At 37.8% G+C, this 22,699-nt stretch overlaps 1 protein-coding gene across 4 annotated transcripts in view; it reads left to right on the plus strand.

The window, feature by feature from the left end:
• Nucleotides 1–1,893: 1,893 nt before the first annotated feature.
• camk2a (calcium/calmodulin-dependent protein kinase II alpha) overlaps nucleotides 1,894–22,699 on the plus strand; it is a 33,777-nt gene continuing 12,971 nt past the window's right edge. For 3 of the 4 annotated variants that reach the window (XM_037120008.1, XM_037120005.1, XM_037120007.1), the window contains exons 1-11: nucleotides 1,894–2,140; nucleotides 3,923–4,017; nucleotides 11,064–11,123; nucleotides 16,500–16,554; nucleotides 17,884–17,949; nucleotides 18,154–18,226; nucleotides 19,115–19,217; nucleotides 19,318–19,607; nucleotides 19,721–19,843; nucleotides 19,936–20,019; nucleotides 21,126–21,168. In XM_037120008.1, coding sequence (XP_036975903.1) covers nucleotides 2,079–2,140; nucleotides 3,923–4,017; nucleotides 11,064–11,123; nucleotides 16,500–16,554; nucleotides 17,884–17,949; nucleotides 18,154–18,226; nucleotides 19,115–19,217; nucleotides 19,318–19,607; nucleotides 19,721–19,843; nucleotides 19,936–20,019; nucleotides 21,126–21,168 — 1,054 coding nt within the window. In that variant the 5' untranslated portion in view covers nucleotides 1,894–2,078. The remainder of the gene's footprint in view (nucleotides 2,141–3,922; nucleotides 4,018–11,063; nucleotides 11,124–16,499; nucleotides 16,555–17,883; nucleotides 17,950–18,153; nucleotides 18,227–19,114; nucleotides 19,218–19,317; nucleotides 19,608–19,720; nucleotides 19,844–19,935; nucleotides 20,020–21,125; nucleotides 21,169–22,699) is intronic. The other variant, XM_037120009.1, reaches the window with a different exon arrangement.

The following is a 22,699-nucleotide window of genomic DNA, read 5'->3' on the forward strand; positions in this document are numbered from 1 at the left end:
AGAAAACCCTACTGTATTCCGTCGTCATATTGGCAGCCGCTGGTATAGGTTGCTACATCCGCTCCCACACAGGCAGTGTGTGGCCAGGCATCACTTAATCGAGCACATAACTAACATTCTGTGCTAACTTTGTGGCTACTACAAACACAAATCAATATCCTTAATAAGTCTCTCCATAACTGACAGGAATGTAAATATGTAGAGGCAAATCACACTCTGCCTTCCATTTCACATACATGTTAAATTAAGAAAACCAGGATACATTCCTCAATCCGTCCCTTTATCTAGATATGTACTTAAGGATAATTGAGTGGTGTAGGCTAACCATGAAGTTAACATCACCCAGGTTGCCTCCACAAACAGCCAATGGGATTTTTTTTTAATTGGATTTTGGAATATTGCCAAAACTGAGCCAAAGTTTATGATACTTACACATTTTGTTCATCTAGATAATCTTCACCAATGAACTTAACGGGTACCTTAAATTGCTACAAGTCAAAAGCTGCTATCTATCTGTTGAGGCTATAAGCAGACTACATTGTGGTTGCATGACTAATAAGTCACCACCACCAATTGTCCTATTAGACAATTACAACACATTTTTTCTATAAATTGATCTATCTAGTCTACTATCTATCTCTAAGTTGTGACGTTAGAGTTAGAGGAGTTTGTAACTAAAGTCGGCCTGTAAAGACGGACTACTGAGTAGACTAGTCTCCATGTTCGGTGTGATGACGTCTATAGTCTCATTTAGCCACTTGTTTGAAACCGCCATTTTAAAGACACGCGCAGAATTTCAAGATGTAGAACAAATCGTGTAAATATCTTATGCCTGTTGTAACCAGAGACCTTATATCAGGCATTTAACTTAAAACCAATTCCAAAAACTCAATGACTTTGATTTCTGGGTTGAGACCCGTCCTCCAACCCAGTGTTGTGGAAATTTGTGTAATCCTGCTGACAAACCAACCACCCAAGAACGGACAGACACGGAGGTAGCAACACGAAGAGCTGTCACTACTGGTGGAAGCAACACAATCAGTTTCAGCGGTAGTGGTAGTTACAGTCGTACAAGCTGAGGCCCTTATAGTAGTGGCAGAAGTACTATTAGTAGGATCAGTAGTCCGTAGGGGACTTGGACATTTCTAACAGGGGGATAGACGAAGTTCATTTCATTCACCCACCAGACTGACTCTTTTGATGCTTCTGGTTTCAGAGGATCAGTGTGTAAGGCTGATTGGACTGGACATATTCAGCTAAATAAGCCTGGTCCTGCTCTGTGTCTGAAAGGGGGACTGCAGGTGAGCTCGGGGGTGGCATCCCCACTAAAATCACCTTTTGTCACAAGTAGTATTAGCTGTTGTTGTATTTGAATTATTAATTACCTCACCAGTACAAGTATTATCAGTACTAATATTTGGAGGGTTTTTTTTTTTATCAAAAGTAATATTTATAGTATTGCAGTTTTAGTTCCTGAATAATCTCTGAGAGCTGGCGGTGTTTGCAGTCGTACTTTCCAGCACAGACAGAGGATGCAGTTACCATGGTGACCCTCTGTGTGTGTGTGTGTGTGTGTGTGTGTGTGTGTGTGTGTGTGTGTGTGTGTGTGTGTGTGTGTGTGTGTGTGTGTGCTTCCCAGTCTGTGATTGGCCGACAGGAGGGAGTGGGTGGGCAGGTGGAGCGTCTGAAAGCGTCACTCTCCCTCTCTCTCTCCCACAGATCAGGACAGAGAGACAGAGAGACGCAGCTCTCCTCACTGCTCTCTCCATCATCCCTCCATCTTCTTCTTCTTCCTCCTCCTCCTCCTCCTCTTCCTCCTCCTCCACCTCCTCCTCCTCCTCCTCCTCTTCCTCCTCTCCTCCAGTCCAGAACCTCAACTCTCTCTCTCTTTCTCCATCTCTCTGCTTCTTCTGCTTTTTCTTCTCTTTCTGTCTCTTCTCCTTCATCCCCCAGACAGACAGACAGACAGAAAGACAGACAGGTCTAACTCTTGGCCTTCTTCATCACCACCATCACCATCGTCATCCTCAGAGGAAGACGGACAGGGAGCCCCCTGACCCTCACCCCGCCGGGTCACAATGGCAACGGTCATCTGCACTCGTTTCACCGAAGAGTATCAGCTGTATGAGGAGCTGGGCAAGTGAGTATCATCCTCCTCATCGTCATCATCATCATCATCATCATCTTCATCCAGTAACAATCAAGTACAGTCGTCTATCACACTCAATATCATTATTTATGGTAATATCCCAAAAATGATTTAACATGTTAGTTTTATTGAATGTACATTGTTTTAGTATTACATCTTAATGTGTAGGATAATGTTGTTTTATCTAGATTCTAGATAAACATTTTGAACCTTTGATTTGTTAAGACAATGTTTTAATTAAAACGTACAATTGATTAATATTCTAATATTTTCTGTATCATTTTTCATTACACTTTTATATTCATTTCATATAGAAATGTTGGTATATTAACTGAGATATCTTTTATATTTCATTTCTTGTTATATTATTTGTTATTAATATTATTATACTGATGAACTGGCAGCGTGAAGGTCTGATTTATTGCTGTTTTAATTATATTATTAAGACTATAAAAAGATTATTTGATATAATTTCATGCAATTTAGTTTTTGTTTCTTTAATTGTGTTGACTTGATTTGTTTCTGTGAAACTGTAAACAGAATATTACTTAACTTATCGCAGAAATATGAAGTGATATAGATCATTATGCATTATCAATTGTGTCCCTGATCAGTCTTATTAGATAGATAGATAGATAGATAGATAGATAGATAGATAGATAGATAGATAGATAGATAGATAGATAGATAGATAGATAGATAGATAGATCAATCGATAGATAGATCGGTCGATAGATAGATAGATAGATAGATAGATAGATAGATAGATAGATAGATAGATAGATAGATAGATAGATAGATAGATAGATAGATAGATAGATAGATAGATAGATTCCTTGACTGAAGAAAGGATGGAGGTATGAAGGGATGAGTGTATCACCTTTGTGACCCTATCCCACTCACCACCCACACAGACACACAATCTCTCTCACACACACACACACACTCTCTCTCTTTCTCTCTCTCTCTCTCTCTCTCTCTCTCTCACACACACACACACACACACACACACACACACACACACACACATAATGCCAGGTCTCTTACATAATGTGATGGTGGGTGGCAGAATACAGCTTTCATAAGAAACACAGACACAGCTTTCTGTTTCTGTAAAAACTGTTTCAGTTCCAAAGACGAATCTGAGAAAAGAAGAAATCTTTATTTTCCATAGATGTTTTATCATAAATATCAATATTTATTGATCACACTGTAGTGTTATTTAGACAGTAATCTATTCCACATAGTTGTTCTCAGAGACAGATTACATAAAAGTGTCTGCAGGGGTGGATATATGCTCACTTTTGATCCAAAAACTTTCACACAAAACTATATTCCCCATAACACAACTGGTAAGTGTTTTTCACTAAAGCCTCTCTGTCCAGTAAACAGCGAACCCAACACGTCCAGTTGGTATAACGCTTACTCTATGATAGATACTGCAACCTGATGACATCAGTATGACATCACCAAGGTCAATAATGCCAGTAATGGTAAAATAATTAATGTAAGTAGGGTAGTAGTACTAAAAAAAAAAAATGACGAAACTTTTTATTACAGAACTCTTTGTTAACTAATGTCATCATGAGTCTCTGCCACACTAGCATGTGGTTTTCCAGGTATAGTCTTGACCTTGTTCAAAATCTTAGTTTAAATTGTTAGCAAGCTAACGATGGCTAATTAGCTGTAAAAAACAAAGTTGAGCTGATTAGTTTGCATGCATTTAATCAAATTCTAAATCAAACTGATTGGTTCCTCCTGTTGCGTTTCCAGGGGAGCATTTTCAGTGGTGCGACGCTGTGTGAAGGTGCTGTCGGGCCAGGAGTATGCCGCCAAGATCATCAACACCAAGAAACTGTCTGCAAGAGGTGAGGACCGATTCTACACACACATATACTATACTAACATATAATTCATATTAATACACATGACCAGCGATCAAGGCAGACATGTTTTCTTGCTGGAGTTTTTTTTTTTTTTATCATCATTTGTTTGTCTTCCCTGCATCTGAAAGTGAGTTTAAGGGCTCATTTTTACCAACACCTCTGATGATTCAAAAGTACTGTGGTTGCCAGAAAATTAACAAAACAGGACACAAAAATATCACCTGCAGGTTGTGTTAATTTATTCTTTGTTTTCCAAAAAACTCTGTAGTTTCACTTATTGACACTAGGTATCAAAGAAAAGCAGCTTGTTAATGCACTTATCGATCAAGAAGTGGTAAAATGGTGATGTTTTATCAGATTTCCTGCTTTTATATGAAACCTGAAACATGGTTGTACAACATCTAAGCTTCCCACCAGAGCGTTACAGGAAAATGGCCGCCATGTGGACATGGTTATTATGTGTGGCAGATGACTGCTTTGTATGACTGCAAGGACTGTACCTTGGGAGGAACACATCTACCATTACACCCCTTGTGAATACTAAATGAATATGATAAATAAATAAGTTACAGATTCTGCTGTACAGCATTAGCTTATCTGTTTGGATTTAGTTGAGGGGAACTCTCTGGCCCTGCCCCTTCACTGTGATGTCATAGTGTTTGCAGAACTGTGGCGCACTGTAGCTCTAGTTAGTGCCGCTCACGTGCAGAGCTTCTGGTAGCGTTAGTATTAGCAAACCTGTAACATTAGCTCTTGATAAAGTCATGTTCTGTTAGCTTTTTAAAAAGTTGCGTGCATGTGTATAGTTTTTGTCTCAGTGGTTTTGTTGCTGCTTCCTGTCAAAGTCTGAATGAATCATTGATGAATCCACAATGGTTTGTATATCATCAACATGACTGAGTTAAAGAAGCCTTTAATTAACGATTTAAAGGACAAAACTATTGCATTGATGATATCAACAATTCCTTCACTTCCTCTCTCTCTCTCTCTCTCTCTCTTTCTCTGGTTCTCTCTCTCTCTCTCTCTCTCTCTCTCTCTCTCTCTCTCGCTCTCTCGCTCTCTCTCTTTCTCTCTCCATAGATTTTTTAAAATCACAATTCTGGTTTTCAGATTTCCTTCCGTTGCTTAGCAACACCTTGCAAAGTTGACAAAGAAGTCTGTATGTGTATGTGAGTGTGTTTGGTGTGTGTGTGTGTGTGTGTGTGTGTGTGTGTGTGTGTGTGTATGTGTGTAACATCACTGCAGTAACCCCTGTTAGCTACACTGTTACATAATACTAATAATAATGTTGATGTAATTATCATTATTATTATTATTATTATTATTATTATTATTATTATTATTATTATTATTATTATTATTGTTGTTGTTGTTGTTGTTGTTGTTATTATCATTATTGTTATTATTACATAATTACTGAACTGATAAATGATCAATATTACAACTGAACATCTGTTTAAACAGTAATTTGATGAAACATTGTTACACATTAATAACAATATCAATGATGATAACATGATAGTGTGGGTGACAGTGGACATCCCTGCTCATAGTCGCTCAATGTTAAGTGTTGTAGATTGGATAATAAACAGGAGAAAACAGGACTTTCTTCTTCTTCACACCCTCAGAAAGTCCATGTGTTCAGATGCCAAATCACCTCCTCCACATCTTCAGCTCTAACAACATATCATCCAGTAATTTCACATCCTGACCACTGCTGCCTGCAGCTTGGGTGATATCTGAACAGTAAAATGAACGAATGTGACAAACTCAAACTGATGATTTTACTTCCTGCGTCCAGCGGTTGAGGAAGTACTCAGATCTTTTACTGAAGTAAGAGTGTTTTCATGATTGTTCTGTTGGTACTGAACACTTCTTCCACCACTGATGAGAGACAAAACAAGTCAACAAAAGGTGGGACATCGTGTACAATGTAATCATTAACAAACAAAACAGTTGCTTACAGACAATAATTGTTAAAGTGTACCCGAGCCAATGTAGTAAAATTCTTTATACAAGTGTTGAACCTCGCTCCACTCATAGCCAATCGTGATACTGACACCTGATATCCAATTAACCTGATAACCTGTACAATGTTTCAGATAGGTGTTTTATGAGCGTTCCAGAACTTTCCCAGTCTTTTATTGCTCTTGTCCCAAACAAGCATTTGTCATCAAATTCAGGATTGAAGCCCTGTTCACACAGGACTCGTATTACCAGTTGACTAATAGTTATTTGCGCTAATTGTGGAGGACATCTGTGATCTTAATCCTGTGTGAATCTGCCATGTCCATTAGCAGAAATCATGTGATGATATAAGTCACATGCGAATCGATATGTTGGTAATTTGGGGTTTTCTGTTGTCAGACAGCTGAACATTTATGAACAATTAAACATCTTTTTCTTGATCTAAATGATCTGCAAATGTATATGTAAGCCAGTAACACATGAAACTATATTAAAACTAAACTATATGAACAATGTGGATTCCGTAGACCAGATCCTTCTACTTCTCAGTGTTGATGTTCATGGAGCCTCGACATCACTGACAAGAGATAATACAAGCAAAGTACAACCTGAGACAAACCATCTCAACAAATGTGAGATGGTAATTCAGAAGTCACATTCAGTCTTCCAGTAATACTAGTCCTATGTGAATAGGGCTTTATATCAAAAAACAATTAACTTGATGAGGTAAAACATTTAGTATATTGACTTGTCACATTCCGTTTTGTTTTTGTTTTATACAGCATCCACATTTTTTAGGGATCAGAGTTGTAAATGTGAAATATAACATCAGGTTTTCTTAGGCAGACTGTTGTAAAGAGTATTAAGCATATCACAGAGTTTTACAGTATCAACAATTGTGTCGTGATCATCAGTGATCGTCTTTAATATCATCATCAGACTGTGAATCACCATCTGAACAGAATGAGGAGCTGAAAGCATCGAATTTTCTTTAAACAGTCTGTGTTTGCTTTGTATCAGAATGTGTGTGTGTGTGTGTGTGTGTGTGTGTGTGTGCGCGCACGCGCACACGCACTGGGGCAGGTCTTTGCTTTATTTCAGTCTCTTTGATTTGAAGGATTCCTGCACTTTGAATGCGTTGATGTGTCTCTCCTTAGATCTGTTTTCAGCTCTGATGTCTGATTTTTGTTCTCAGTCTTTGTGTCGAGCTTCAGAGCTGCTGCTCAGTTGGAAACGTTCCCCGGCAGATTCTCTGTTGGCTGGTGGACATTCATCACCTCACAGATTCTTCTGTTCATTCAGCTGAAACTGAGCAGCGGCTGGTCCTGGATCAGTCCTGGATCCGTCCCTGCAGCTCTGCAGGAGATGAGTGGAGAGGTTAAACTGGGCCGCGTCCAGAGGGAGGTTGTGGTTTTGGTTAATGGTGATTCAGACTCAGAACATAATGAAGAACAGTAGTAGCTGACCACAGATACAAACACACAGCATACAGCAGATTCTAAACTCTGTGGACATGGTGCAGAACAATTCATCAGAAGCTGAGTTTACAACAATCTGTCTTTAAGAGCATTTTGAAAATGCTCTTAAAAAATCTAGATGTAAACATTAAATTATAATGAGTTTTTCTTCTTGTTTGACCTACAGCTGCAATGACTGGTTATTTGTTGGATTAGTCAGTCAAAAGAAAATTAGCTGCCAAAAATTTAGATTAACTGTGAACTGTAAAATGTTTAACATTTGCTTAAATGTGAGGTTTTTAAATGTGAGGCTTTCATTTGTCATTTAAACTGCTGGTTGTACAAAAGATTTTAAAAAAATGACTTTGGGCTCTGGGAAATTAAATTTTTATTTTTTTTCCCTACTTTTTATAGATTTAATGATTTATCACAATCCAGTCAGCCTCAGCAATGTACATTACTGCAAACCCAGGATACTTGATAACTTTACTTTTCTTTGAATTCAATTTTCAATCTTACGTTGTAACAATGCTGTGCTTATGGTCTGGTTAGGTTTAGGCACAAAAAACAAACAGGAGTACAAGGTAATTCATTTGTCATTATACAACACAGGGTTTCATAACAAAATGAAACTCTGAAAGAGACAGGACTCAGTCAATATGTAGTGGAGACAGGTCTCTGTAAAGATGTGGTTGAGAAAGGACTCAGTCAAAATGTGGTGGAGACAGGTCTCTGTAAAGAGGTGCTGGAGACAGCTCTCTGTAACAATGTGGTCGAGACAGGACTCTTTAAATATGTGGTGGAGACATCATGGTTTGGCTTAAAATACCTGTTTTGGTCATCATTAAACAGTTTGGAAATGTTCCCACAGACTCAAACTGCCGTCGCCCTTTTAGCAGCCTTGTTGCTTCTAATAATGCGACCACTTCCTGATGTGAAAAGACACAAAAAAAAAAAACGATATAATGTGAATGTGATATGCCATGTCTGGTACAAACTTCAGCCTTGGACGTATCTGTGGTTTGCAGAAAAAGCAACTGCTGACATTTTTTTTTCTGGCGACTGGACACCAACCGCATATGGTCTGTTTTCGTTTGGTTGCCATGATTGTTCATGTCTTCCTTTTTTGATTGCTAATTTGTGAGAACTCAGGCTGTACTTGGTTAGGATCTGCCTCTGCTTTCTGTCTGAAGTATTCTGCAGGTTCATAATCTCTTTCTAGGAACAGATAACCTTCTAATCTACTTTAGTTTCTTATTTCCAGAGTTTTAAATAGATTTGTGTACATTGCGTTATGATTTGATTTACTCTGGTGTTTGGAATAGCAGAGTTGTTGTGAGACTCTTCAGAGTGTGTCTGGGTTCAGCTCTTGGGTTTGGAGTGGAGGGTGTTGAGGGTGCTACATTTAAGGTGATTAAAAAATTTGAGTGCCCTTATTCGACTGTTAATTATGAGTGGGTAGTTGCCTAATTTGCTCGACATGACTTTATTGGTGTTTTTGCGGAATTCTGCATGTGAAGTTATATTAGATGCTGGAGTCCACATTTGAATCGAATTAGGAGATTATACTTTTTTTCTGAATTGAGCTTTGTCTTTTAGCGCATTCACTTGATACCTTGAAACTCTAAGGTGTGTATACCTCATGATATGTGCAATGATATGGTTATTTCAACGGGTAATTGTTCTATTGACAGAAGTCTTCCTTAATATTGACAGGGCCCAGATCTGACAGTAATTTCCTACTGTACAGCTGTTGTTGTCGTCCTTGTTCAGTAGGAGACAATAGAACAAGATCATCAGTAAAAAACAGACACTGTGCTTCTGTGTCTGAGGACGATGAGGCCAGTCGCAGCAGCACATTGATCTAAGTCAACAGCAAGTTTAAACACATTAAATGAAGTCAGAGATAAACTAAAGCCGTGACGACCGGCTGTTGTCTTCAGCTCCTCTGTTTAATATCGTCATCTTTTTTGATGTCTTGATCTCCTGCGAAGTCACTTCAAAGATGTATTCTGCATCGTCTTCAACTCCACAGATAGACGACTTTAAAAATATATTCACAGTGTCAACCCGCTGAAGTTTTGCTTTGGTAAACAGGTGCTGGTACAGGTGTTCTTAAGTAAGATTGATTCTCGTCAGAAAACAGAACCCCAATTCAGCTACGAGAGGTCAGAAATTATTTTCATTGTTTTATTTGAAGAAGTTCAAGATCCAGCATCACAAAGAAATAGCATTTGTCTCCCCAAAAGCTGACCTTTTCCAAACATTGTCCATTTAAAAGTTAATGCTCAAAAACATCTCAGTTTTGTCATACTGTCCACTGCAGCTGCACTGTGTTCCCCCTCTGTCTGAAACGCTTTTAGCTCCTGTGTCTTTAAGTCCCCCCTCCCGTATACCCAGTATCCCCTGATTGGTCAGCTCACACATGCCTGAGCCAGCACCGCTAACTGTGTCCCCAGTCAACACTGCTGTGCTTTTAGCTTCCAGTTAGCTTCACTTCTACAACAAATACAGGCATAAATGATCATAATGTCACAGAATTAAAGACATAACTAATGACCTGGCATTTCAGGAGCATGTTTTCTGTGGGAGAAAGGAGCTTCTGTTGGCTTGGACCCTTTTCTTGGACCTTTTTAACTTTCGAGGATTTTTACATAGACAAGAACATATCTAACACACTAAGAGAAAGCTACAAAATTAAAAAGCATAGCACGTTTGAATACATCTGCTAACATTGACATTAATTTATGTTGATTGTGAAATACAGATTTTTAATGAGGTTGGAGGGGCTGAATGGAGCCTGAGGGGAAGATCTGTTAGTGAAACTCGGGTGAAAATGTACTCAACATACCTTTACTTTCTGTTAATTTTCTCTAAAAAAGAGACTAAAACAGAACTGAATGTCTGAAAATTGTTCTTTATACTATAAGTATTGCTAGAGTTTAGATCTCTTCAATATAACAACAAATAGGCATGCTTTGTTAACCTCTATATTATAACCAAACTTAAAATCATGTTACGGTTAGGGGTAGTTTATCAGATAAGGTCCTGTTATTGACTGAGGTTAACACTCACATGTTGGCCGATTAAGATAATATATTTCATTCTTGACTTCTTTGATTAATTTTTCAACTGGCAGTAACTCCATTCAGCCTTGAATATCGTCTGTTCTTTTTAGCCTGCACACAGCCCCAGCTACCTTGTAGTCTGCACATAGTCTCAGAGGCAAGAACAAAGCAGTTGTTGCTCAACTCACTGCTGCTCATTACCTTTTTTTTTTCCTCCGAGCTCACGGTAATGATGATGACACAGATGAGTGAATCAACATTTTTCTTTAATCAGATCTGATCTCATCTGCAGAGTCAGAGGACAAAATGTTCACAGAGACTTTATTTCAGCCTGGCTTCCCCTGCCCTCAGGTTAGCATCTGTGCTAACATTAGTGTCTACTGCGCCACATGACTGTTGGTTGAGATATCAAATCAGGCGACAGAGCTCATAGGTGTCATGGTTCTGATTGGTTGACATCGGGCAGTTTGAACCATCACCTTCACCTTAATCGATAACTGTGATCACTGATTGATGTGTTTGTGTGTGTTGACAGATCATCAGAAGTTGGATCGTGAAGCTCGAATCTGTCGTTTACTGAAGCACCCCAACATCGGTGAGTATCACTGAATGTACTGTGTGTACTGCAGGTACTATTGCTAGTTCTGTATTACTACTACTCATTCTACTATTACTACTTCTTCTTCTGCTACTACTACAACTACTGATACTTATACAACAATAGTACTACTATGTATAATACTCTTACTTACTATATTGATGTTACTGCTATTTTATGACACATTTTTACACTTAATTTTGAGACTTGTTTTGTTGGGAGAACCTTTATAAACTTTGTGGAACTCGTTATACATTAAGATATTTCTTTGGGGGGAAAAAACGTGTCTGTTCGTTCCAGTGAAGTAGGTGTGTATTTGCATATAAATGTATAATATAGGAGTGACAAATGATCACAGGAGGTTTGTCTCTTATGTCTTGAGTCAAGATGTATTTAATGCCAGATGTGAATTGATGGGTTTTAAGTAGTCCCTTTGTGGTTGAATCACTCAGGACGGATCGTAAAACCAAATATGAACAGCCTCTTGGATCCAGTAATAATTTCACTGAAGACTTTAACAACAGTCTTGGTGGTGTGGTCGAAATTCTGATCGCAAAACATCATAACAATTGTTTGGGTCCTACAGGGTGTTCAGCTGTTGTTGAAAATCAGCCTTTTCAATGATTTTTCTCAATAATGGGAGGCTTGACATGAGTCTGCAGATATTCATTTGTGAGTCTGCATTGTTGTTTTTTAAGATAGGCGTAATAACTGCAATTTTCAGGCTCTGTGGGACAAAGATGGGTTCGACTCATAGCAGAAGATTTGATGTTGTGCAGTTAAGAATGCTGTAAGCAGACTATGAAGCAGGCAGCTGGACGACTTCAGACACTGGAAAAAAATTCGATTTATTCCAGTGTTGTATAGATGAAATTGTGTCGTGCTGATTTAATTTGTTTCAAGTGGCACAATACAGACTGTATAACTGGTAAGGAAGACTGACAGCTTGTCTAATTTCCTGAATTTTATCAGGAGAAAACAAGAAGCAAATTCATTGCGGGACAGGAGGGTTTGTCAGCCTGTCAGCAACAGCTAATAAGACACAAACAGTATTATTGAGCACTGAACTTAATTTCGATGCAAAATCTCTCTTTATAGATTTATAATGAAGCTGCTGATTTTCTTGACTCTCTTTAATTAATTTGTTTTATTTCTTCCAGTAAAACATGTCACTAATCAGTTTTCCATTGATATATTTGTTTTTGTTGTTTTTTTGTTTATTTATAGATGTGTGTGTGTATGTGTGTGTGTGTGTGTGTGTGTGTGTGTGTATATACATAGATACATATGTATATGTCTTTCTACCTATCTATCTATCTATCTATCTAGATAGATAGATAGATAGATAGATAGATAGATAGATAGATTTGTTTTTTTGTGTGTTTTTCCTCCCCCATGAAATGGCAGTGCCCACTTGATAGTTAGGCGGCTGAATCACAACCATACTGTGTTTTCATTTCTGGTGAGAATTAGTTGGTGCAACATTTGCTGATACATTTAAGCCAGAGTCCTTCTCACCCACCTCATGCAGTAATTATCATCATCACTGGTTTTTCTCATCTTTGACGACAAGATTTTTATTTTCATTAAATATCAGTCATCGGTCTCCTTGATTACTAATGATCTTGTTCCGGCATTGCCAGCGTAGGCACCAGAGCAGGAGGATCCTACTCTTCATCGAGTTCTCTCTCTGGATTTGATAAAGTTGGCAGGGTTACCAGAAAATGTATTTTCTCTTTCACTGCATGAGCATCGCTGAGAGATGTGTTACCGACTGACCACTCTACAACAGTGATTACTGTTGGAATATACAGCTATAATAACACTAACAGCAGCTAAGCTAAGTACAGTACTTGAGTAAATGTACTGTATTCCTTCACTGCCTCTATGCAAATGTTTGTTACTCTGCATGCTTTTTGCAATCATTGTTAGATGCTTAACTGCATTTCAGTGACAATTTTGTGTTTTAAAACGGATAAGAAACCTGTCGTTTAAAATTACAATCAGGTTTCACACAGATGGAATTTGTCTCTGTACTTTGGTGAATAACAGTAGAAATAGTCAGAGAGAAAAAACACTGTAAAAGTCTTAAGTATAATGAAAATATCTTAAAATATAGATGTTCTAAAACGATTACAATTTTTTCCAAAAGCACAAAAACCAGGAGTGTTCACTTCCTGTCTAATTCACAGGAAAAGCCTCCTTTGACTGACAGTTCTTCTCTGGATTGAAATCAGCAGAAAAAAACGTTCAGACTGAGAATCTGATCATCACACTCGACAGAAAACAAACTCCGTCTTTATTAAAGTGCAAACAAACTGAACCAGAGTCAGTCAGATGTTCAAATATGACCTCACGTGGACCCAACCGACCAATCAGAAGGTTGCATCTGAACCGAGCCACCAATCAGAGCACCGTGTAGGCAGATTCTGAGGAGTGTTACGTAACTGTATGTGCGTGTGTTTGTGCGTGCGTGTGTGTGCGCACGCGCGTGCGTGTGTGTGTGTGTGTGTGTGTGTTGCTAGGAAACAGTGTCCTTAGGTGAAGGCATCAAAACCCTCTCTCCTCCTACACACGCACACACACACACACACACACACACATACAAATCAAATCCCACTGCTGTACTGTGTGGGAGTGTTTCGAGAGAGAAAAACCTGATTATTTCTCTCCGAGTGCTTCATACAGGTATATGCGAGTGTGTGTGTGCTTGTGCGTGTGTGTTTGTGTGTGTAGGCAGCAGCAGCAGCAGCAGCTTCTCTTCTCGTTATATCTCCTATTATACAATCTATACAGAGTTTATACATTCAGAGCAGAACAAACAATCCTCCTAATCATCACTCAGTGCTGCAGATGAAGCACTCATGTCTGTTACTGCAGTAAAAGCAGAAGTATCACACTACAGTACTCCATTACAAGTAAAAGTAGTAATTTAATTCAGTCTGAACATTTGACTGGAAACTTGTCCTGTGTAATCATTTATCATCTTGAATATGGCCGATATGTGTTGATTTTACAAACCACATCAACACCATGATTGTTGTATTTTATTTATCTAACCTCGATTTTATTCCTCAAGTGCTGCTTGTGTTTCACCTCACTGTCTTGCTGTTGCAGTTTTAACAATCCTCATGTTTGCTGTTGTCTTGACAATCCTTCTCGTGCTGCTGTTTTGTCTTCATGTGGTCGTTTTGTCTTCTGTTTCATTTTTAAGCATCCCTTCACGTTTCACAACATCTGGCTGAATGACAGCAACTGCTAATGAACCAGCTGGCTAACAGGCACATTTACAGACATGTTGGCTCATTAAATTAGACATTGTCCTTCAAAATGAATGAATTAAACCAAATGGATCAACTTAGCGAACTTCTCCAATTATTCCGTTGACTGTTGGGCATCTGGGAGGAGAACTTAATACGTTGTAGTAGTCTATCTTTCCTGTATTAGTTCAATCAAGGTTAAGTCTGATTATCACATTTAACCTCTGTCCTGCACAAGCTCCTGTTCAAAGTAAATTCATGTTTAGAAATCATATTTTCAAGAGCGTTTCAAACAAGTCAATAGAAAAAGTAAATTATAAGTCATAATATATATAATTTCTGCATTCAAATGTCTGAAACATACCTACCTTTGTTATATATTGTGTTGGGCTGCACAGTCTGGGTCTAGGTACAGAATCTAGGCACATGCTTAGGGCCTCCTTCCTACGACGGGTCCCATACTATGGGAAAGAGGAGATCCACTGCTTACATTAAAAAATGTTTAACATATATTTGAAAATGTTTTAAATATTTAAAAACATCTCTAATATAAAACTTACTTTCAATGCTTATATATGTTATTATTCATTTAAATTATTACATTAATAAAAAGAGAACATTAGCCTAAATGCACAAGGAAAAGAAGCCATTCTAGTACTTTCATCTCATCAAAACTCTGAATGTCAGTTTTCTATTTGAATATCTAATTTTAAATGAATAAATAAAGACACATATTATATGAAATATGTAATGCATATAAATTACACGAAGGACAAGAGCTATGCTTTTCGTACAGATGCATGACTAACCAATTACCTAATTAACTAAACTGAACATAATTATATTTATGTGGCAGTTTTTTAGTCATTCAAAATCAAAATGTACGTATAGAGCCCCCCCCCCAACAACAACAACAACAAAAAAAATCCTGCCTAGTCTGCTTAGTATAATCTATCTATTTAGTGTTATTACATTACCTCAGATGTTTCCAACAATGTTCATACCCAGATAAAACTGTAATTTTGGTCAATGTAATGGTGCATTTCAATTGGGAGAGTCTGAGATTGAGGAAGGAAGTCTGTGACCAGACCAAACATGAACACAACCTTAAAACATTACTTTGTCTGTGAGCTCTGCTGCTTGAGTCACATCAGATAGATTTTCATCTGTAATTGTGGTTGTTTAACAATGAAGAAAAACAACTCCTGTGATCCCATGCAACTTATGTCTTTTGTTTTTGTTTGACGTAAATGTAACATCCTAAATGAATTTATACTTGTATTCATGTCATTTTGTGATTAAAACAGATTAAACAGGAGGACAATATGCACATTCTGTTGCTTCATCACAACATATCATATTCAATTCATATATTCATATTCTTTTTATTCATTTTTTTGCTCATTGTTTCTGTCCATGTTTGTCAGATTACATGAATAAAAAGGACTGAAACATGATGTACTTTGTGTGTATAGTACGTGGTACTTATTTGCAGCAACAGTTCTTGTCTCAGTTCTCTGAAGTACTGACCTCAATCCAGCTTGTTGCGCTGTGATCTGTTAATATTATATTAACTTCATCTGACAATGAAAAATTAGTGGTACCAGCAGTGTTTAGTCTCATGTGAATCTGCTGAGTCATGTGGCTGCGGTGGGATAATAAACCTGGGATCAGCAGACCACAGTGAGCATGAGGTCATTAGATAATAAATACACTCATAAAGGTAGTCCAATTAATGTGTCCAACAGTACAAACCATTAAAACATCTCCAACAAGAAGGACTTATTCAAAACATTAACTTAATGTAATGTGACTTGTTATACTCATGAAGCGATACTTATTGTAGATTACTGCACAATCTGCATTTTAATGTATTTTTCATGTTGTATTGATTATCCCACTCTGGCAATTAGTCTACAATTAGTAATTTTCTTGTTGTGTCTTGTTAGCTAAGTAGATAATCACCAATGCATCCTGTAGATACGTGTTCAATAAAGTTTTTCTTTCTCTCTCTCTTTCTTTCTTTCTTTCTTTCTTTCTTTCTTTCTTTCTTTCTTTCTTTCTTTCTTTCTTTCTTTCTTTCTTTCTTTCTTTCTTTCTTTCTTTCTTTCAGTTCGGCTACATGATAGCATTTCGGAGGAGGCGCACCATTACCTCATCTTTGACCTGTGAGTCCTGCTTTATTGTACTCTATTTAATCCTATTGTATGCATGTGATGTCATGATATGTTATATCATGCTACGTTACATGTCCTTGTGTTTTGTTATGCAAGATTAATTTCACTTTGTTATGTTATGTTATTTTATGTTCTGTTGTATTAAGTTGTAGTACTCAGTACTTAAACAATATAACTTCAGGATCATAACATTACAGTTACAGAGTTTGTGACTTTGTGTTATGTTGTGATATGTTGTTATTCTGTACTTTGTTATCTTGTGTTTTGTTGTGTTAACATACATACAATAAATTACATAGCATTGCATGATGTGACTGGAGAACTACAAAATGAGATGACAAAACATAACATGAAATAACATAGCATAATTTAACATAAGGTAGCATTTATTTGTTATATTGTGTTATGTCACATAAGGACACAACAAATCATGTCAGTTTTGTTATGTCATGTTTTATCGTGGTGTATATTTAAAAAAATGTTTTGTTCTTCTATATTACGGTACATTTCATTGTATTATGTTATGTTGATACATTACTCTATGCCTTTTTACGTTATACTTTCTATGTTGTACTATGCCATTTTATATTGTTGTGACATTACGTTATGTTTTTATATTATACTATACTTGGTATTGTTACACTTTCTTTTGTATTTTATTCTTATGTTTGTTGTATTATATTATGTTAAGTTGTTTTACAATACATGACATATACAATACATGTTTTATTTCCTATTATGTTAAGTGTTGATAATAATGCAAGAGTACACTTGGACATGTTTTCTTATGCTTTTTATTACGTTTTGTTATGACATTTTATGTTGTTATATGTTTAGTTTGTCATGAAGTGGCTCAATGTCAATTTACAGCATGTTCATATAGAAGGAAGGAGAACACAAAAGACTGCAGGTCAAAAAGATGGAACAATGAATTAAAGTTAGTTATTACACTGAGATGTTTCATGCTAAAATAAGACAAAATTAAGCAAACAGACCAGGTCACCATGAGGGAGCTGAGGGAGCTGAAGGAGCTAAGGGAGCTGAGGGAGCTGAAGGAGCTAAGGGGGCTGAGGGGGCTGAGGGAGCTGAGGGAGCTGAAGGAGCTGAGGGAGCCATCTCCCTTTGGCAGCCAACCTCCTGCGGGGGAACAAGAGAACAAAAGCAAACCAAGCATATCAGAGACGCAGCGGGGGTTTTAGAGTACTGTCTTTACATTACACATTATTATTTTGTGTTCTTCACGTTGCATCATACCACGACACGTTTACAAAGCCCTATTAATTGTACCGGTCTTCCTATAATGCTTTTCCTCTCTCTTAGGGTAACAGGTGGAGAGTTATTTGAAGATATTGTAGCCAGAGAATATTACAGTGAAGCCGACGCCAGGTAGGAAAAACATGACTCTGCCCATCCAACCTCCTACCACCATTCCTCTTCTCATTTTTCATTCTAGCAGACTTTACTTTGTCTTTCGTTCCTCTGTCTTTTCCTTCCTCTTTCATCTCTATCATCACAGATTAGTCAGACAGTGATGCTGGAACAGTTTTATGTTTTGTGCGTTAAATTTTGGCTCTCTCTCTCTGTGAACAGTCACTGTATCCAGCAGATTTTGGAGGCGGTGCTACACTGTCACCAGATGGGTGTAGTCCATCGAGACTTGAAGGTACCTGCCTGAGTGTGTTATGATCTGTTACTCAATTTGGTTCTTAAAGAATAACTTTGATATTATTCTGTATTTTTCTAATCATAAAGATTAGAAGATTATTTTTAACAGGCTAGTTGTCTTTTTAATTTCCTCTATTGAAGATAACATTTATTTGATTTTAGCTCTATTCCGGATGGTTTAGTTGGGAGTGGGTATTAATGTGTAAATCAGGTGTTATTCAAACCAAGAAAGTGTTAGTGACTGTGCTCTTGTGAGTATTTGTTGCAGCAGGATGGTGCATGTGGGACTGATTCAAAATAAATTATAGTGTTCATGGTGTTGAAAGAACCCTTTCCAGAAATGTGTATTTCGTAAACTGTTTGGTTGCCAGCAGAATCACTCAGATAGTTAGCATGCAGTTCTTTCCATTGGCAAAACAAACCTTGTAAAATGGCTCAACAAAACCGTGAAATGTTCAGTCGTAATGATGGTGGCTAAAAAGCTGTAACAGTTCAGGATGTTTCATTTCGTTAACTTTTTTTTTTAAAAAAACAAGGAAAGATGGGATTTAAATACATTTCAATACTTTCTGACTTCCTGTCTATGACTCCAGACACTGACATTTGGTGAAGACATGGATCTTTAAAAGCACCTCACAAACAGTGGGCTGGTTGTTGTGGGGTTTTTTTGTTTGTGTCTTTTTCATTCAGTCACATGTTATAGAATTACAGCTCTGTTCCTGAAGGCTTGTCTCAACAAACCGCAAAATGTTCAGTCGTAATGTAGCAGATTAACAAAACCGTTAACTATGTCTTTAAAGTTTTTAATTTAAATGTAAGAATTTTAACATTTTATTGTAGACAATGAAAGAAAAATCGATTGTGAAGTAAATGATTGTGTCTGCAGCCAGAGAACCTGCTGCTGGCCTCAAAGTCGAAAGGAGCAGCGGTGAAGCTGGCTGACTTTGGCCTTGCCATCGAGGTGGAGGGAGACCAGCAGGCATGGTTTGGTAAGACCTTTATTATCATTTGATTATATATTATCATTTAATCTTCTGAAATGTAATTCAATTTGATTTTGTTAACTTTGTTTTGTTTGTTTGTTTACAGGCTTTGCAGGGACCCCTGGTTATCTCTCTCCAGAGGTTTTGAGGAAGGATCCATATGGCAAAGCAGTAGACCTCTGGGCCTGTGGTCAGATTTCCCTCTGCTTTACTATCTTCTCTGCCTGTGCTTGTTTCATTTCCTTGTTTCCTGGTTTCCTCCCCATTTACAGGTGCCTTTCTCTCTCTCTGTCTGTCTCAGGTGTGATTCTCTACATCTTATTGGTTGGTTATCCCCCATTCTGGGATGAAGATCAACATCGTCTCTACCAGCAAATCAAAGCTGGAGCTTATGATGTAGGTCACATTACTCTTCAACTCTTTCACGCGACTCTTCCTGACATTAGATTTATTGATGTGATGATTTCATGTGCATACGCACAATCGACCTCTCCTCCTCCTCCTCTCAGTTTCCCTCTCCTGAGTGGGACACAGTGACTCCTGAAGCCAAAGATCTCATTAACAAGATGTTGACCATCAATCCGTCCAAACGGATCACAGCAGCTGAGGCGCTCAAACACCCCTGGATCTCTGTGAGATTCTGTTTTTTACTTGTAAATCTGTGAATATAGTATTTGCAGTGTTTGTCATAGTGATAATAACGTGATAATAATCTTCCTCCCAGCATCGCTCAACGGTGGCATCCTGTATGCACAGACAGGAGACAGTCGAGTGTCTCAAGAAGTTCAACGCCAGGAGGAAACTCAAGGTAAGCTGAGGACAGAGGGTTCAGAGGTTAAGTTAAGTAAGAGAGTAAGTCCCGTGATTATGTCCTCCTCCTCCTTCAGGTCAGCTGCCGCTGTCAAAGCATCCTCCATGTGATTCTCTATGTTTACACAGTTTGTTGTCTGAGATGCACAGGCAGATCCCTCCAAACTCAAAAAAATCCCAATTTCACTCGATTGCTGCTGCTCACACTTCAAGGAGCCGATAATAAAGTCCCTCACAGCTGTTGTGAGAATGTATGAAGTTGTTTTTTAGTCAAACACCTCCTGCAGGATAGATGTGCGTCATATCTGTAGCTCTGCTGCTGATTTTTAAGCTGTCGGAGCTGCAGCACACATCTGAAAGACAGATTGCTGCAGTTTGCTTGAGAAATGGCCTCCTCATCAGTCATCATTTAATTAAATCAGATCACTAAGATATTAATCACATATTCATATAATTTAGTGTGACTTACCTTGAAGATATTATTATCACTAATGTCCTTCCAGAATAATCACATTTAAATTTGCAGTTCAGAACTTGCCTGAGAATCTTCATGTTTTTAAGTTTTGTTAAGTATCAGTGTAATCCAGTGACAGTTATACATACCTCCACAGACACACTGCAAACAGGGACTGCTAATAGCTAATTCGGCATACTGTAAATGGACAAAACTTGACAACTTGACCAAAATCAAACAAATATTGACTGAAAGATGATCAAATTAGAAACAAGTAGGATTAATTCATATATTTTTTTTGTCTTGCACTATCACTATAAAATATTTATTTTAAAGAGGAAAAACTAGGATTTAAAAAAAAAATAATTGCTTCATTGTATGAACTGCAGAGTTTATTAATAACTTTCTTTAGTGAAAATCTAAACAGAGTGAGACCTCCTTATGTCATCAGTATCTCTGGGTTATGAGGTTTAAATGTGATTTTGTTCTTACATTTTTTTAATTAACTCAAATAGTCAATTATGTGTTTCTTTGTGTAAAATAAGAATATTATTCAATAGTTTTTTTAGAGGAAAGTTTCTCTCAGAAGTGGAGTTTAAATACAATTAGCTTCCTTTCCTCACTTTCCTTCCTTGTTTACTTTCCTTCAGGGAGCCATCCTGACCACCATGTTGGCTACCAGAAATTTCTCCGGTAAGTGCAGCAGTTGCTCTTGACTCCGCCTGGGAGGTAGGAGGTCAGAACCCTGAGATATTTTCCTAACACAATCCGAGTAGTTTTGGTGCCCAAATGTGACGGAGGGAGTATCATGTAGTGGGCATGTCCTGTTATTACTGAGGGTCTGCAGATAGACCTACTTACAGGTGAACAGACTCCTCGCTTCCTACTGGTCATCACTGGATCACGTGACAATGTGTAATTTATGTGGATTTGGAGGGTTTGACCTTTAAACTGCAGGTTTGTGTTACAGTAGCAGAGGGTTAACACTCAGAGCTCAACCAATCAGCTGCCGATGTACACATGATTAACAGGTTAACACTGAGAGTGTGTGTGGCGGAGAGAGAGCGAGTGTGTGTATGTGTGTGCAGCAGCTGTCGTAAAGTTTCAAACACACTCGGGATACCACAGATCTATAGATAGCACGGAAACCACCCGGTGAGAGAGAGACAGGTGGAGAGACAGACAGGTCTTTACACATACGCAGTTTATAGTATGACCTATTATCTTAATCCATCTTCACTCAATTAGTGTTAAAAAGAATAAAATACATAATTAACGAGGAAGTGATATGGTAATATTTTGATTATGATAATGCATGCAGAGTGTAAATCAATTCAAAATACTTTATTCTTCTCTGATGGGAAATTTGAAGGAAATGAGCGGCAAACATAAAAAAAAAAAAAACTAAACTAAAAGTTATAATAATGAATAAGATATATATGTTATAGTAAAAATATCCAACAGCATAAGGCATTTATCAATCTTGGCCCCTTCAAACCACATTCAGACAATCTCAAGTAATCACAGACCGCATTAAGTGAGAATCCTCAGTTTTTAACCTTCCGGGATCAATAACCTGACTGAACCTGACTGAGCTGAAAGCTGTTAGTCATGCTAAATTGGAGGTTGTGAGACAAAATTAAAAACCTTTTCTTCTATTTGATCATCTAAAGGATTTCAATGGCCAAATGTACACTTGAGTAAGCAGAGATGTCCTCCATTAGAGTGTGACACAGTGGTGTTCAAATATTAATTAAAAAAAAAACAATAAAATTTGCTTTCATACATATCCATGCATGTTTTGGGGGGATGAAAATCCGTACTTGGTGTGAAAAGGATTTTCATTTGACGTTAACAATATCACATCCGGTCGCAATGCCTTGCATAGAACTTCAAATGGTAGCGAGCTTACATGCGAGAGGTGGTGGGACTGCATTTACAAGAGACTTTAGTTTTCTCTCTTCCACTGAGGAGGTAATGACTGAAAAAATGTTAGATACAAGACATTAGCTGGATGCAGTGAGTCAACTCAGATGGTGTTGTTAGTGGTTTGGGTCACGGCACGACCATCACAACCTCCCTTTGGCTGTACTGTATACCTGCCAATGCTCACGTCGGTAACTAAATGTGCAGCTGGATGTGGACAAGATTCCTGCACTTCAATAAATCAACAGAAAAAATTCACAGCTGTCAAATTGACTGCTTTCCAATAATCTACAGAGAC

The sequence above is a fragment of the Acanthopagrus latus genome, chromosome 13 (genome assembly GCF_904848185.1).
Source record: "Acanthopagrus latus isolate v.2019 chromosome 13, fAcaLat1.1, whole genome shotgun sequence".
NCBI classification, from domain to species: Eukaryota; Metazoa; Chordata; class Actinopteri; order Spariformes; family Sparidae; genus Acanthopagrus; species Acanthopagrus latus.